At 40.6% G+C, this 16,116-nt stretch overlaps 1 protein-coding gene across 1 annotated transcript; it reads left to right on the top strand.

The window, feature by feature from the left end:
* Positions 1 to 6,887: 6,887 nt before the first annotated feature.
* Positions 6,888 to 14,828, top strand: LOC116521788 (vomeronasal type-2 receptor 26-like). Its single transcript, XM_032236442.1, has 4 exons — positions 6,888 to 7,715; positions 13,304 to 13,531; positions 13,720 to 13,846; positions 13,930 to 14,828. Exons 1-4 carry the CDS (start codon positions 6,888 to 6,890, stop codon positions 14,826 to 14,828), a joined length of 2,082 nt encoding a protein of 693 aa, XP_032092333.1.
* The last annotated feature ends 1,288 nt before the right edge of the window (positions 14,829 to 16,116 follow it).

The following is a 16,116-nucleotide window of genomic DNA, read 5'->3' as shown; positions in this document are numbered from 1 at the left end:
ATTTCAGCTACTGTATGTCAGCATCAGTATATTATAAACGCCCAATTGTGAAAATCTTTAAAAAGAGTTATTTTATAAAATTATGATTTTAGGCTGAATTGAGGAAATTGCGAGCCTTATTATTTCTGGTTCCCATTTATTTTGTTATTTTCAACTCCAGTATCATTTAGTGCTACAATTTATTTCCTTCCTTCCTTCCTTCCTTCCTTCCTTCCTTCCTTCCTTCTCTCTTTCCTGCCATGTGACATATGTCAAGAATTCTTATCCATAAATGGAATACAAGTTTTATTAATTCACACAGTGAGCTGACTTTCATGATTTGCAACTTACTAATTGTATTTTAAAATAAAATATTTCAATTATTAATTAATAATTCTTGATCTTTTAAATTACCACTCTAATCCACACTGTTTATCTCAATGGAATGACAAATCTTTAATAAGTCAGTGTAGTTTAGTAAATAAAATGTTGGACTGAATAACTTCATATCCATTCACACAGGAGCAGCCATGCTTCCCCAGCCAAATTATCATATAGTTGTTGTAAAGAAAAATTGGAAGAGGCAATGCAATCAAGAGTGTGTTGAGGTCCTAGAGGCAATCTAACCAGTACATAAATAAATACGTCTTGTGTCAGCATTCCAAATAATGCACCCATAGAAACTAAAACTTTGCCTGAGACAGGAAAATTCCTTAAAGAACAGTTTATTGGATACATCATATTGGCACTACTGGTGAAAACTGACTCTAGAGCTCCTGTGGCTTTCACCTAATTAAAAAGTAAAAGTTGAAGTAGACAATGGCCTACTTAATGTTCTGTCTTAGGCCCAGTGCTCTTCAATATCTCCATAAATGATCTAGATAAGGGGATGGAAGGGCAACTCATCAAAGTTACAGATGATAGCAACCTGGGGAAAATAGTTAACACATCATAACAAACTCAAAATTTGGGAGGATCTTGATAGATTTGAACACTGAGCCCTATCCAACAAAATGCAATTCAGTAATGAGAAATATAGGGTTCTGCATACAGTATAGGCAAGAAAAACCAAATACACAGAGACAGAATGATTTCAATAATTTTTTTCTTGATATGATTCACTGCATATCGTCTCTGGGGTACCTGGCATGTTTTCTTTTGAGATGCAGTATGCTTTTTCTGAGTGGAAGAGTTCAGAATTCTGGGTTACAATTAAACATTGGTTACATGTTTCTCTCTTTGAAACCCTTGGGATTCCAAGGCAAATGAAGAAATAAAAGATATTATTACTATTCCCCATGATATTCCAGCCATGGTTGGAAGCCACAAAGCTCTGCGAGTTTATTCAATAGTATGTTGCACTGCCTATTTCTGTCTGAAAAGCAGAAGAAGGAATCAGGTCTCTTGGAACTATTTGGAGACATTCAAGTATCATGTTGCAGGCAGGGATATTTGTATACAGAAAGAAGCCATTCATTGAAGATGGTCATATTCTTGCAATCACTGTTTCTGTTAATGCTTCAAGTGATGTGCAAGAAATCTATCCATCAATGTGATTTGGATGAGCCTCTTCCTATTCGCCACACATATCATCAGGTTGGAGATGTTAACATTGCTAGCATTATATCTGTATTCTCAACATATTCTGACCCCATTGATTTCAGTCAACATCCTTCTGAGGGATTGCATGATAGACTCATGTAAGTACATCATCATTTTTTTTCAAGCTCTGGGCCTTGCTGTTCAATCATATGATGATCAAAATGTTCTCTTGTAATAACAAAGACTCCTAAAACAAACACACTAAATAGGGGGCCTTGGTTAATTTTGGTGAATTCCCATGTAATTGATGTAAAGAAAAAAATTAAGAAAGTCATATCTCTATTATAATAAATCTCATCCAAATATTTATAAACATAGATATTGCTGCAGATTAATTTATAAATCTGTAACTAAAACTAGGGAGAGGCTATATTTCCCAAAATAACTTTAATCATTTGATACTTACAGTGCCAAAATTAATCAATTTCCTTGTGCATATAAACAGTTTTTAGAAGATAGCATTTGACATTGGGCCTTTCTCATGTATTTAAAAATAATACTTATAATTTCAAGACAGTGTTCATCTCATATGACAAAAAAAAGGACTCCAGATATTGGAGGAGTATACAGCTGTTTTGTTCTGAATTTTCCAGGATTCTAGGAAAATAGTAACTATTTTGCAGTAAAGTACATCAACTTATTATACTACACCTATGAAGCAGACCCTTTTTAATGTATTATGTAATTTTTGCTACAGAATATTGTTTCAGAATTACCAGCACATCCTTGCCTTAGCATTTGCTATCAAAGAGATCAATGAAAATTCCCAGATCCTACCCAATGTCACTCTGGGCTTCCAGATTTATAACAGCAATTTCAGTCCAACTTGGACTTATCTTGCCTCAATGATGCTTCTCTTAACTCAGGGCAGATTTACCCCTAACTACAAGTGTGGGGTCCCAAAACATTTGGCTGGAGTCATTGGAGGACCTGACATCTCTCTCCATATGGCAACTCTTCTGTGCATCTACAAAGTCCCTCAGGTAAAGATAAGTTGAAGATGTATGGCACTACCTGAAGAAATCTAGACTGTTAGCCTTTATAATAAAGTGCAAATTCTATACAACCTTTTGATAGATGATCAGTTTTATGTTGTTTGTGAAATATACCCAAATAATAGAAATAATGTAAGATAGGTGAACTCCAGGTCTCGGGAATACTTCTCATCCTGCTGCAAAGTTCCTTTGTATCATTCAAACTATGCACAACATTTTGATATATACTCCATAAAGAAGCTTTAAAAGTGACTAATAGTCATTGTTGATGAACTAAATGCATTTGGCACATACTGTATTTCAAATAATTGTAATATATTATTTATAGATCTTCCCCATTGATATTTAAATCCTTCTGCCCTTGATTTTTATTTTACATTCTCCTTGACCAAATTCTAGTGCTTCATGATGAATTAGCCATTTGTTTTTGCCTATTATTTCTCATCTATGACATCTTGCGGTGACAGGCATAAAGGTGTTTCTGACAACAATATGGCTTTGTATCTATTCCATAGTCTCAACTATGTCTAACATAATGATTTTTAAAACATAAATTAATCAGTTTTGGGTTTCCAAATTTTTTACTACCGGTTCGTTTGTGCACTCTTCTGAGCTTGTACACATGCGTGACGCTACTACTGGTTCACCTGATCTGGGCCAAACCAGGAGCAACCCACCTGTGAAATTAATCTTAACTTTGTCATAACACAAATATCCAGATCATCCAAATTTTAGGCCATATCTTTCTAACTCCAAAAGTCATCTATCTTTCAGCCTGCCAAATCTTGATTCAAATCAAGCGACAAGCTGCAGGGTGCAATATCAAACCTGGAAATCCCCATATTCCCTTTCCTTTGCATTTTGTAACAACTTTTGTTTAACTCACTGTCTTTTCCTCTGGTACAGAAATTAAAGTATCATCTTCTGCCACTGTTTAAATGGTGCATCAGCTGTCAAACACAGGTACTGATTGAAACAAAAAAACTTCTTAAGCAAGGCATTCATTTTTATTACTGAACTTCTCAGTGTTGACAATTACTGCAAATCAAAATGAAAATTGCAAAGCAACAAAATCATGAACTATTAACTAAGCCAGCATAAAGGTAAAGGTCCCGTGTCCAGTCATATCCATCACAAAGGGATGCTTCTCATCTTTTTTTCTTAGCCCAGGGACTCATCATTGTCTGAAGACATTTATTTAAAAATATTTTATTTTAATTCAAGCATCATCTTACATTTAACAGTGTGTTGTCTGGGTACATATATTTTGTGCAAATATTTTATAAAATAATAATTACAATTTACAGCCATATTTATTATTTTATCTATTCTTAACTTAATAATACTACTTATATACCATACCTAATACTATAACAATCCTCTTCTTAATTTATTTAACTTTGTTAAAACATTTTCTCTATTTCACTCTTCTGCTTTTTTCCATTTTTCATATTTATTTTCTAACCATTGATAAAAGAATTCTCATATGTTATAATAATCAGATTGTTCCTTCCCTTTAATTTAAAGTGTTAATCTATTCATTTCTGCACATTCTAATATTTTCCTAATCACATTCTCATCCATAGAGATATCTTCATTTTTTCAATTTTGTGCAAATATAATCCTAGCGGCAGTTAATACATGAAATATCAAGTATACATTTTCTTTACTGTAAAATCCTCAACAAAAATAATTCAGGTTTCAGATCTGAAGACATTTCTGTGGCTGTATGTACAGTATGACTATCTGCCAAGGTACATGGAACATTGTTACCTTCACACCAAAGTGCTACCTATTTATCTACTCACATATGCATGCTTTGAAACTGCTAGATGGACGGGATCTGGGACAAGGAAAGGAAATCAGCCAGTCATGCAACATTTGAGTGTCAAACCTGAGCTGTTAGTTTTTGACTGAGCCATTGCAGGTCCCCAAATTAGCATAAAATTGTGAAAAGGAAAAAGGGAAGTATGTTAAATTACAAGAGGGAGAGATTACATTAATTGATTAATTGATACAGAATATTTCTGTCCCCAACAATCTAAAATCCATAGGGTTATCAGTGCATGTAACATAGATGTTTGTGCAGATAAGATTTTCAGTCCTGCTGCCAAGCAAAACCAAGCATTTAATAGTGAGTGCCATACCATGTGTATGAATCACACAAGTGGCAAGAAAATAGTCAGGTTACGTAGACAGTAAATACAGGTTCAATCGAAATGGACTCAGATGTCTATATACCAATGCACAGAGTAGGAGGAATAAACAGGGTGAATTAGAAATTCAAGTAAATAAGGGCAGATATGATATTGTTGCCATTACAGAAACTTAGTGGGATGAAACCCACAAATGGAACATACAGCTAGAAGAATTAAATTATTCAAAAGAAATAGACCAAACAAAAAAGGAGGTGGAGTTGCACTATATATAAGAAATAACGACATCTCTACAGAAATAGAGCACAACAATGATGAAAACTATCTTGAATACATTTGGGTCTTGAATGCATTTAAAAACAAGAAAAAAGTTAAAGAAACAATTGGTCCATTGCTGGGACAAAGTAGCAAGAAGGTGACAAGCAACAGGGAGAAAGTAGAACTATTTAACTCATTTTTTGCATCTGTCTTTACACAAAGAAAAAAAACAAACAGTCCAACCTATTGAAAACAGCACCACAAAAATCAGATTAGGAACACAAGTTGAAATAGGGAAGAAAATGGTAAGTATCTACCCTAGATGAGTTCAAATCACCAAGACCAGATGGATTACACCCCAGGGTTCTGAAGGGACTGGCAGACGAGATCTCAGAACCACTGAACTATATCTTTCAGAGATCCTGGAGTCCCGGGGAACTGCCAGAGGACTGGAAAAGAGCAAATCTTCAAACAAGGAAAAAAATAGATCCAGGAAACTATAGACCTATCAGTCTGACCTCAATACCAGGGAAGATTCTGGAAAAGTTAATCAAACAATGAATTAGCAAACACCTAGAAGTAAACAAAGTAATAGCCAAAAGCCAACATGGGTTTGTCAAAAACAGATCATGACAAACTAATCTTATGCCATTGATATAATTTACTTGGACTTCAGTAAGGCATTTGATAAAGTAGACCATAACCTACTACTAGATAAAGTCGAAAAATGTGAGTTAGACAGCATCACCGCCAGATGGATTCATAACTGGCTGATAAACTGCACTCAACATGTAGTCCTCAATGGAACTGCATCTACATGGAGGGAAGTATGCAGTGGAGTACTCCAAGGCTCTGTTTTAGGCCCAGTACTCTTCAACATCTTCATCAATGATTTAGATGAGGGGATAAATGGGGAACTCATCAAATTTGCAGATGACACCAAGCTGGCAGTAATAGCCAACACCCCAGAAGATAGGCTTAAGATAAAAAAGGATCTTGACAAACTTGAACATTGGGCACTCTCTAACAAAATGAAATTCAATGGTGAAAAAAGTAAGGTTCTCCACTTAGGCAAGAAAAATAAAATGCACAGGTACAGTATAGGTGGTACCTTGCTCAATAGTAGTAACTGTGAAAGAGATCTTGGAATCCTAGTGGACAACCATTAAAATATGAGCCGGCCTTGTGCAGCAGCTGCCAAAAAAGCCAACACAGATCTAGGCTACATAAACAGAGGGATAGAATCAAGATCACGTGAAGTGTTAATATCACTTTATAATACCTTGAAAAGGCCACACTTGGAATGCTGTATTCAGTTTTGGTCGCCACGATGTAAAAAAGATGTGGAGACTCTAGAAAGAGTGCAGAGAAGAGCAGCAAAGATGATTAGGGGACTGGAGGCTGAAACATATGAAGAACGGTTGGAGGAACTGGGTATGTCTAGTTTAATGAAAAGAAGGACTAGGGGAGACATGATAGCAGTGTTCCAATATCACAGGGGTTGTCACAAAGAAGAGGAAATCAAGCAATTCTCCAAAGAACCCTAGGGCAGAACAAGAAGTAATGGGTGGAAATTAATCAAGGAGAGAACTTAGAACTGAGGAGTAATTTCCTGACAGTTAGAACAATTAATTAGTGGAACAGCTTTCCTCCAGAATTTGTGAATGCCCCAACACTGGAAGTCTTTAAGAAGATGTTGGATAGCCATTTGTCTGAAATAGTATAGGATTTCCTGCCTAGACAGGGGGTTGGACTAGAAGACCACTAAGGTCCCTTCCAACTCTGCTATTGTATTGTATTGTAATGAACTATGCAAGCACACAAAAAAGTATTTCATTAATATTATTACAATTTTCATAAATTCTTCCCTTAGCTGACCTATGGCTCTGTTCCAGTCATGGATAAAGAGACTCAAGCTGTTTTCTTCCACCAAATGCTTCCAAATGAATCTCACCAACATAGGGGTCTCCTCCAGTTATTGCTCTATTTTAGATGGATCTGGATTGGAGTTCTTGCTGTGAATGATGACAGTGGAGAGAAATTTGTTCATGAGGTGTTTCCCATGTTTTCCCAACATGGCATCTGCTTTGATTTCATACAAGAGTTCACCAATGTAGCTTTTTATAGTGATTTTACTGATATAGTAAATGAAGGAGTTCAAATATACCAAGTTCTGATGAAAAGCACAGCCAATGTGATAATCCTGTACGGTGAAAGTAGGTCCATACCTACCCTGAGAACATTCCTCCAGTTTTCTGAAGTGGAGGATATTCCAAGGAAGACGAAAATCTGGTTGATAACAGCTCCAACAGATTACACTTCAGTTTCCTTTCACACATCTTGGGATATCCATTTCCTTCAAGGTGCTTTATCCTTTGCAATTCACATAAAGGAGATCCAAGACTTCCAGAAATTTCTTGAAAGGATAAATCCAAGGAATAATCAGCACGATCATTTTCGGAAAGATTTTTGGGAACAAGCGTTCAATTGTTTCTTCTACCATTCTGTGGCAGAAAAGTCAGAGAAAAAATGTACTGGCCAGGAGAGGCTTGAGACCCTTCCTACGTCTGTTTTTGAGACACTCATGAGTGGCCAGAGCTACAACATTTACAATGCTGTCTATGCTGTGGCACATGCTTTGCAATCTCTGTATTTATCCAAATCCAGGCACAGAACAATAGTGAAAGAAGGAAGGAAACAGTTTCACAATCATGTGTTGTGGCAGGTAAGACTTTCAATAGTGAAATGAAGAAACTTGGAATGATTTATATTCTTGCAGGCATCTGGTCTTTATAATTTAAATCCCTCCATCCTCCACCATTCAGTCTGAACTGAAGAAATTTCTTGGATGAGAAGCAAAATGTCTTCAAGAGAAAACAAAGTCCCATTGCCTTTTGAAAAAGAATCTTTGGGACAACTGTGACCTGGATGACTGACAGTATCCACAGTCAATATTTTGTGATGGTATGAAAATTAGGTGTAAAGATTAAATTAAACAATAGCTTAACTAACTGAAGTATTTATTTCATCATATTGAAATCACAAAAGGCATTCTACAAAATTATAAACACATCTCTTAGAATTTGCTTTTTGCTGTGGTCCACTGGCATCCTGTGTAACTGGCAGCAGAGTCAGACAGTGAGGAGGTTGGGGAGGAACATGGGCCAGTCCTGGAGTCAGGGGAAGGCTCAGATGAGGGCTCTGCATCAGAGGCAGAGAGGGAGCCAGGGACATCTGGGAATTATATGCTGCCTCCGGACTGTACAGTCAGACATAAGCGAGGCAAAGGAACAGAAGGAGCCTGTTCCCAGTGTGCACATGCGCAAGCTACCAGAAGGCAAGAACATTTAAGATAAAAGGAGTGACTTGGGAGTAAGGCTTGGAGATGATTGGCCCCTCCCATAAGACATAAAAGAGGAGCAAAGGTATGTGAGCCTGTGCAGGAAGCAATTTTGTTTGTTATGGTAAGTTTAAACTCTGAAGCTCCATTTTGACTCTGTGCTCCATGTGGCCTTGCAAAGCTAATTGGCAATTAGGTCTTTAGCAGCATTTCAAGGGAGATAAATGTGGCTGCTTATCCCGAAAGACTGTAGCAGACTTCTGTCAGACTCTTTACAAACTATTTGCGATTCATTATGGTCTGTGAATGAACTAAATTCACAGCTATTGAAATAAAAAGAGGGTTTTGGGGATTAAGGGTGTGCTTTTTACTATCTCAGGAAGCCTAGGTCAGAATACTTTTGTCCATGAAAGTATGTAACTGCCATCAGTCCAGTCTGTAAGTAAAAGGAAATAGGTGATCTACTAACTCTAGATCAGGGGTGTCAAACTGGCAGCCCACGGGCCGGATACATCATGTGCAAGACTCACCCCTCCAAGTTTCCACGAAGGGGGAAAATCTTGCAAAACCTCACATGACGGCAACGTGACATGGCAATTTTGATACCCATGCTCTAGATGATGCACTCATTGTTTTGTTCTAAATGTATGGGATTTTTTGAAAGCTTGCATTTAGTCAGCACTTTTCTTTCCATTGCTGAAAGTATAGTTATGCCCTCACTTTAAGGCATTTCCTGATGAGGATCTTCTCATGCAAACCCTAAGTAGAAGAGGAAGGGCTGATAATATTTTGACATTCTTACTTAAAGCAGGATACTAGAGTGGTCCTTTTCCATCAGGGATAATGTTTCATAGACCATTTGAGACTCACTTGCATTTCTACCCATAGATATTCACAACAACAATGTATAACATAACAATGTCTAATTTTAGAGCTAATGAATGAAAAAGAAATGGAACAAGGTTCTAGAAGAGACAAGGGAAGGAGTGAAGCTATTATTTTTAACAACGCAGGGTCTTAATAAAAGAGAAGCAAGGCAGGATGTCATTTTGCATATACTGCTTTCCAGACATAGGTACTACTAATTGGGGAAAGAATCATAGATTCCAAGATGGGCTTTAGGTCATCAAATTCAACCCCTACTCAGTGCATGATTTCAAATTTCATCACAATCAACAGACATTGATTCTGCCTTTTCTTTAAAAAAATCAGAAAAGAAATGGCCTTTTGTCATTAATTTATACTGCTAAATGTCTTCTACTTAGATATCATTTATTAGTTGAATATTGTATTCTAAACTTATTTTCTAATGAGAGAAGCAACCTAGAACTAACCTAAGAGCCGAGGTGGCGCAGTGGTTAGGGTGCAGTACTGCAGGCCACTTCAGCTGACTGCTATCTGCAGTTCAGCGGTTCAAATCTCACCGGCTCAAGGTTGACTCAGCCTTCCATCCTTCCGAGGTGGGTGAAATGAGGACCCAGACTATGGGGGCAATATGCTGACTGTAAACCGCTTAGAGAGGACTGAAAGCCCTATGAAGCGGTATATAAGTCTAACTGCTATTGCTATTGCTAACTAAGGAGAATTTTCCTAACAGAATAATTATTTAGATTTAGATTTAGATTTTAATAGCATTTATAGGCCGCCCTTTTCCCTGAGGGGACTCAGGGCGGCTTACAATAATAAAGGAAGGGGAGTGAAGACAAAACATAAAAAGAAATGTGCAATAACTGAAAAATACTAAAAACACAACATTCTCTCAGCATTCGGGAGGGGCGGAAGAGTTTATCCCCAGGCCTGACGGGCTAGCCAGATCTTGAGGGCTGTACGGAAGGCCTGGACTGTGGTCAGGGTACGAATCTCCACGGGGAGATTGTTCCATAGCGTCGGAGCAGCAACTGAGAAGGCTCTCCTCCGGGTAGTCGCCAGTCGGCACTGACTGGCGGATGGAATACGGAGGAGGCCCGCTCTATGCGATCTGATGGGACGCAGGGAGGTTATTGGCAGAAGGCGGTCTCTCAAATAGTCAGATCCACTACCATGGAGCGCTTTATGGGTGGTAAGTAAGACCTTGAATTGCACCCGGAGATTCACAGGCAGCCAGCGCAGCTCGCGGAGGATAGGTGTTATGTGGGCGAACCGAGGTGCGCCCACAATCACTCGCGCGGCCGCGTTCTGTACTAGCTGAAGTCTCCGGGTGCTCTTCAAGGGCAGCCCCATGTAGAGCACGTTGCAGTATTCCAGCTTAGAGGTCACAAGGGCTCGAGTGACTGTCGTGAGAGCCTCCCGATTCAGGTAGGGCCGCAACTGGCGCACCAGGCGAACCTGGGCAAATGCCCCCCTGGTCACAGCCGATAGATGGTGATCAAAACTCAGCTGTGGATCCAGGAGGACTCCCAAGTTGCGGACCCTATCTGAGGGGTATAAATTTTGTCCCCCCAGCCTGATTGATGGTACGGTGGTCAAATTATTGGGAGGAAAACACAACAGCCACTCGGTCTTGTCTGGGTTGAGCACCAGTTTGTTTGCTCTCATCCAGTCTTTAACAGCTTCCAAACCCTGTTCCATCACGTCCACCGCTTCATTGAGTTGGCACGGGGCGGACAGATACAGTTGAGTATCGTCCGCATATTGGTGATACTTTATCCCGTGCCTCCGAATGATCTCGCCCAGCGGTTTCATGTATATGTTGAATAGGAGGGGGGACAAGACCGACCCCTGTGGCACCCCACATGTTAGGGGCCTCGGGGACGATCTTTGCCCACCCACCAACACCGACTGCGACCTGTCCGAGAGGTAGGAGGAGAACCACTGCAAAACAGTGCCGCCCACTCCCACCTCCCGCAGTCGTCGCAGAAGGATACCATGGTCGATGGTATCGAAAGCCGCTGAGAGGTCAAGGAGAACCAGGATGGACGCAAAGCCTCCATCCCTAGCTCTCCAGAGATCATCGGTCAATGCGACCAAAGCAGTTTCTGTGCTGTAACCTGGTCGGAAGCCGGACTGGAAGGGGTCAAGATAGTTTGCTTCCTCCAAGGTACGCTGAAGCTGGAGGGCCACCACTTTCTCAACAACCTTCCCCACATAGGGAAGGTTGGAGACTGGACGGTAGTTATTAAGAATAGCTGGATCCAGAGACGGTTTCTTCAGAAGGGGTCTCACCACCGCTGCCTTAAGCTCAGTGGGAAAATGCCCCTCCCGAAGAGATGCCACAGCAACCGCTTGGATCCAGCCTCGTGTCACCTCACTGCTGTTGGCAACCAGCCAGGAGGGACACGGGTCCAGTACACAAGTGGAGGTACTCACAGCTCGCATAGCCTTGTCCACATCCCCAGAGGCAACTCCCTGAAACTCAACCCAGAGATGGTTTGCCAAGTCTTTCCCCTGTGTCTCAGCCGGCTCTGCAAGAGTGGAGTCCAGGTCCGCTCGAAACCGGGCAACTTTGTCCGCCAAGAACTGAACATACTCCTCAGCCTTACCCTGTAAGGGGTCCCCCGTCTCCCTCCTATTTAGGAGGGAGCGGGTTATCCTGAACAGGGCGGCTGGGCGGGACTCGGCGGACGCTACCAAGGAGGCAATGTATGTTCTTTTTGCCGATCTTAGAGCGCGAGTATACTCCTTGGTGCATGCTGTTACAAGTGCCCGGTTCAATTCGGACCTGTCTAATCTCCACAGGTGCTCTAGGCGTCTCCTCCGGCGCTTTATCTCCCGGAGCTCCTCGGTAAACCAAGGAGGCCTCCGGGGGCCGCTGACCCGGAGGGGCCGTAGTGGCTCAATCCGGTTTAGAGACCCCGAAGCTGCCGAGTGCCAGGCAGCGACAAGGGTCTCAACCGAACTGTGGGCGACAGTATCTGGAATAACCCCAAGCTCCGTCTGGAACCTAATGGGGTCCATCAGTCGCTTGGGGCGGAACCACCTGGTCGGTTCCTCCTCCCTACGGTGGGGGTTTGGCCTCCGGAAGTCTAGCCTCAGTAGGCAGTGGTCTGACCACGACAGGGGTATGATCTCATTACCCCTCAGACCAAGATCGTAACTCCACTGCTCCGAGAGGAATACGAGGTCGAGCGTGTGACCCGATGAGTGGGTTGGGCCTCGAATTACCTGAGTCAAGCCCATGGCTGTCATGGAAGCCATGAACTCCTGCGCTCCGTCAGAGCGTTCACCGAGCGAAGGCAAGTTGAAGTCCCCCAGAACTATGAGTCTAGGGAACTCAGCTGCCAGCTCGGCTACTGACTCGAGGAGCGAGGGGAGGGCTGCTGCAATGCAGTTGGGAGGCAGGTACGTAAGCAGCAGACCCACTTGACCCTTGAGGTCCAGCTTCACCAGCAGGGACTCACACCCGACAAGCTCCGGAGCAGGGATCCTACGAGGTACTAAAGACTCCCGGATTACAATAGCCACACCGCCACCCCTTCCCTGGGCTCTCGGCTGGTGTAGCACCTGAAATCCGGCTGGGCACATCTCTACGAGGGGGACTCCTCCCTCCGTGCCCAGCCATGTTTCAGTAATACATGCCAGGTCTGCGCCCTCATCAGTTATCAAGTCCCGGATGAGGGGGGCCTTATGAACCACAGACCTGGCATTTAGCGACAGCAGCCTGAGACCAGGGTCCTGATCACTCGCGCCATCTGACCTTGGAGTGGGACTCCTAGGGCCGGAAGGAGGGATCTCTGTAATATAGCGAACCCTCCTTCCCCAATGATGGCCTGCCCTAAAGTCCCCGCCGTATCTGCCTCTCCCTGTTATCCAGTAGGACATCACTGTAGATTTAAAAAAGGGACTAGACAAACATTTGTCTGAAATGATATAGAGTCTCAATATAAAGTCTATACTATCAAATTAATACATTTTAAATTTTATTTCATTAATATGAAATTTTGGAATGATTATGGAATTATTTGGTGTTTTAAAATTTTCTTTGTTTAAAGAAACATCTTCTATAATTTGTCTCATTCTCTCTATCTATATTTCAGCTTCATTCTTTTCTGAAAGGTATTACATTCAATAACAGTGTTGGTGAAAAGATCTCCCTTGATAAAAATGGAGAATTCATTGGTGGATTTGATATTATCAACTGGATCACATTCCCAAACCAGTCCTTTCGTAGGGTCAAAGTTGGAATGGTAGATCCCACAGTTCCACCAGACAAGTTCTTCAATATCACCATAGATTCCATCATGTGGCCAGTAGGCTTTAATCAGGTTAGTTTTTTGATCCTAGATTGGTCAGCCTTCATTTATGTAGCATAAAATATCTTCACCAATGAAATTCTCATAGCTACATCTGCTTATCAATCTATTAAAGTTTGTTGATTCTAAAGTAAGAGTATCTTTTCAAGCATTTCCATTCTCCTCCGTATCTTAAAATATTCTTCTTCATTTATTGATAGGCATTACCTCTATCTTTATGTAATGATCCTTGTGAGACAGGATACAGCAAGTCCAAAAAAGAAGGGCAATCTTTTTGCTGCTACGATTGCCATCTGTGTCCAGAGGGGAAAATAACAGAAGGGAATGGTAGGAAATTTCCAAGTATAATGGGACTAGGGTATAACAATGTGCATAATCCACTATATCAATTCTACTGTGCTCTTTTTCAGACATAGATGATTGCTCTCCATGTCCAGATGATTATTATTCAAACCTCCATCGAAATATGTGTATTCCAAAGCGGATCAACTTTTTGTCCTATGAAGAATCTATGGGGATCAGTCTAACTGTTCTTTCCCTTTGCTTTTCATTGAAGACAACTTTGGTGCTTACAATTTTTGTTAAATATAAAGACACCCCCATTGTCAAAGCCAACAACCGGAATCTCACTTATACTCTCCTTGTTTCTCTCCTCCTCACTTTCCTTTGTGTGTTTTTATTTATCGGGAGACCTGGTAAGATTGTATGTCTCCTTCGACAATCTGCTTTTGGACTCATCTTCTCTGTGGCAGTTTCTTGTGTATTGGCCAAAACCTTTGTTGTGGTTCTAGCCTTCATCGCCACCAAACCTGGGTCCAAACTGAGAAAATGGGTGGGTGGAAGAATAATCAGTTACATTATTATTTCCTGCTCCCTTGTTCAATTAAGCTTTTGTGTTGCATGGTTAATAATGTGCCCACCATACCCAGATTTTGATGCATACTCAATGTCTGAAGAAGTCATCCTGGAGTGCAAAGAAGATTCGGTCATGTTCTGCTGTGTTTTGGGCTTTATGGGTTTCCTTGCACTGGTTAGCTTCTCTGCTGCTTTTCTAGCCAGGAAGTTACCTGACAGTTTCAATGAAGCCAAATTCATCACCTTCAGCATGTTGGTCTTCTGCAGTGTTTGGTTGTGCTTTATCCCAACCTATCTAAGCACAAGGGGAAAATCTGTGTTGGCTGTGGAGATCTTTTCCATGATCTCCTCCAGTGCTGGATTATTGGTGTGCATCTTTCTTCCTAAGTGTTTTATCATTGTGATGAGACCTGAACTGAACAATAAACATGAGATCATGAAGAGAAAGTTTTAAACCTTTGTCTGTTTGCCTCTGATTATTTACATTTGCCCACATGTTTTAATCATGCTTGAAAATATTTTTGGGGGAGAAATGTTTTAGGTAGAATTGATTAAATAAGCAATATTCTGTCTGTACTATGTTTTTGAAAACTGGTGTGTTTGTGTGTATTTTCTAGGATCAAACCAAAATATGAAGCTAGCAAAATATACAAAAATGTTAATTCACATCTGTGAATGCAAATTCAAAAACAATTGATAGAACTGAAACATCACCAGTGCCTCATAATTTCCATATACTCTACTACAAACTAATTATTTTGGAATTTATATTTTCTAATTTTTCCATCTCTTGCTGTTTGGTTCACATGTTCTAGTTCACATCCTTGATGAGCAATCCAAATTCCTTCACATTGAAGCTTTATCTTCGATGATGTATAGGATCAACATTACAGAATTGGTGTTAACCTAAACAATATTTTCTGAATGCCATTTGTCACAATTGGTGAATAAAGAAAATGTGAATGTACTTTAGAAAAGAATGTTTCTTAATGACCTTCTGATTGTATCCTACTTTTCTAAAGAGGTCATCCAAACTTCCACATACCTTATTTTTTGGAATATAAGACACACCTTTTTCCCTCAAAAAAGAGGCTGAAAATCTGGGTGAGTCTTATACACTGAATACAGCATTTTTTGCCTCCTGAAACCCCGCCTCTTCACCAAGATGACCATGCATAGCTTGTAGGAGGCTTTCAGAGAGCTCCTGGGGGCTGGGGAGAGCAGAAATGAGTTAAAAATTGGCCATTTGTTTGCTCAAATTCCCCCCCCCTCAGCCCCCAAGAACACTCTATAAGCTTCCTAAAGGCTATCCATGTCCTTTTTTTTTTGACAAAAAACAAAAGACAAAAAACAGATCCGTTTCTGTGAAAAATGAGTCATTTTTGGGAGGTTTGCAGAGTGCAAAAACTTTTTTTTAAAATTTGCCTCTTTAAAACCTTGGTGTGTCTTATACTCCAATGCATCTTATACTCCAAAAAATACAGTAATTATGCTATTTCATCCGAGAAATGTAAGTGACCTGGATCTTTACTCAGAAGGCACCTGCAGTAAGAAGGAAAAATCTGCAAGATGTAGCAGCTGCTATTTTAATGAATGCATTCCTCCTCCTCCTCCTCCTCCTCCTCCTCCTCCTCCTCCTCCTCCTCCTCCTTCTCCTCCTCCTCCTTTTTTTCTTATTTTCTTCTCCTACTGCTTCTCCTTTCTGTATAATTTTCTCTTCTCTTCCTTCTCCTTTTGCTCTC

Source organism: Thamnophis elegans, chromosome Z (assembly GCF_009769535.1).
Source record: "Thamnophis elegans isolate rThaEle1 chromosome Z, rThaEle1.pri, whole genome shotgun sequence".
NCBI classification, from domain to species: Eukaryota; Metazoa; Chordata; class Lepidosauria; order Squamata; family Colubridae; genus Thamnophis; species Thamnophis elegans.
The sequence above is the reverse complement of the archived record's forward strand: the minus strand, read 5'-3'. Positions and strand labels throughout refer to the sequence as shown.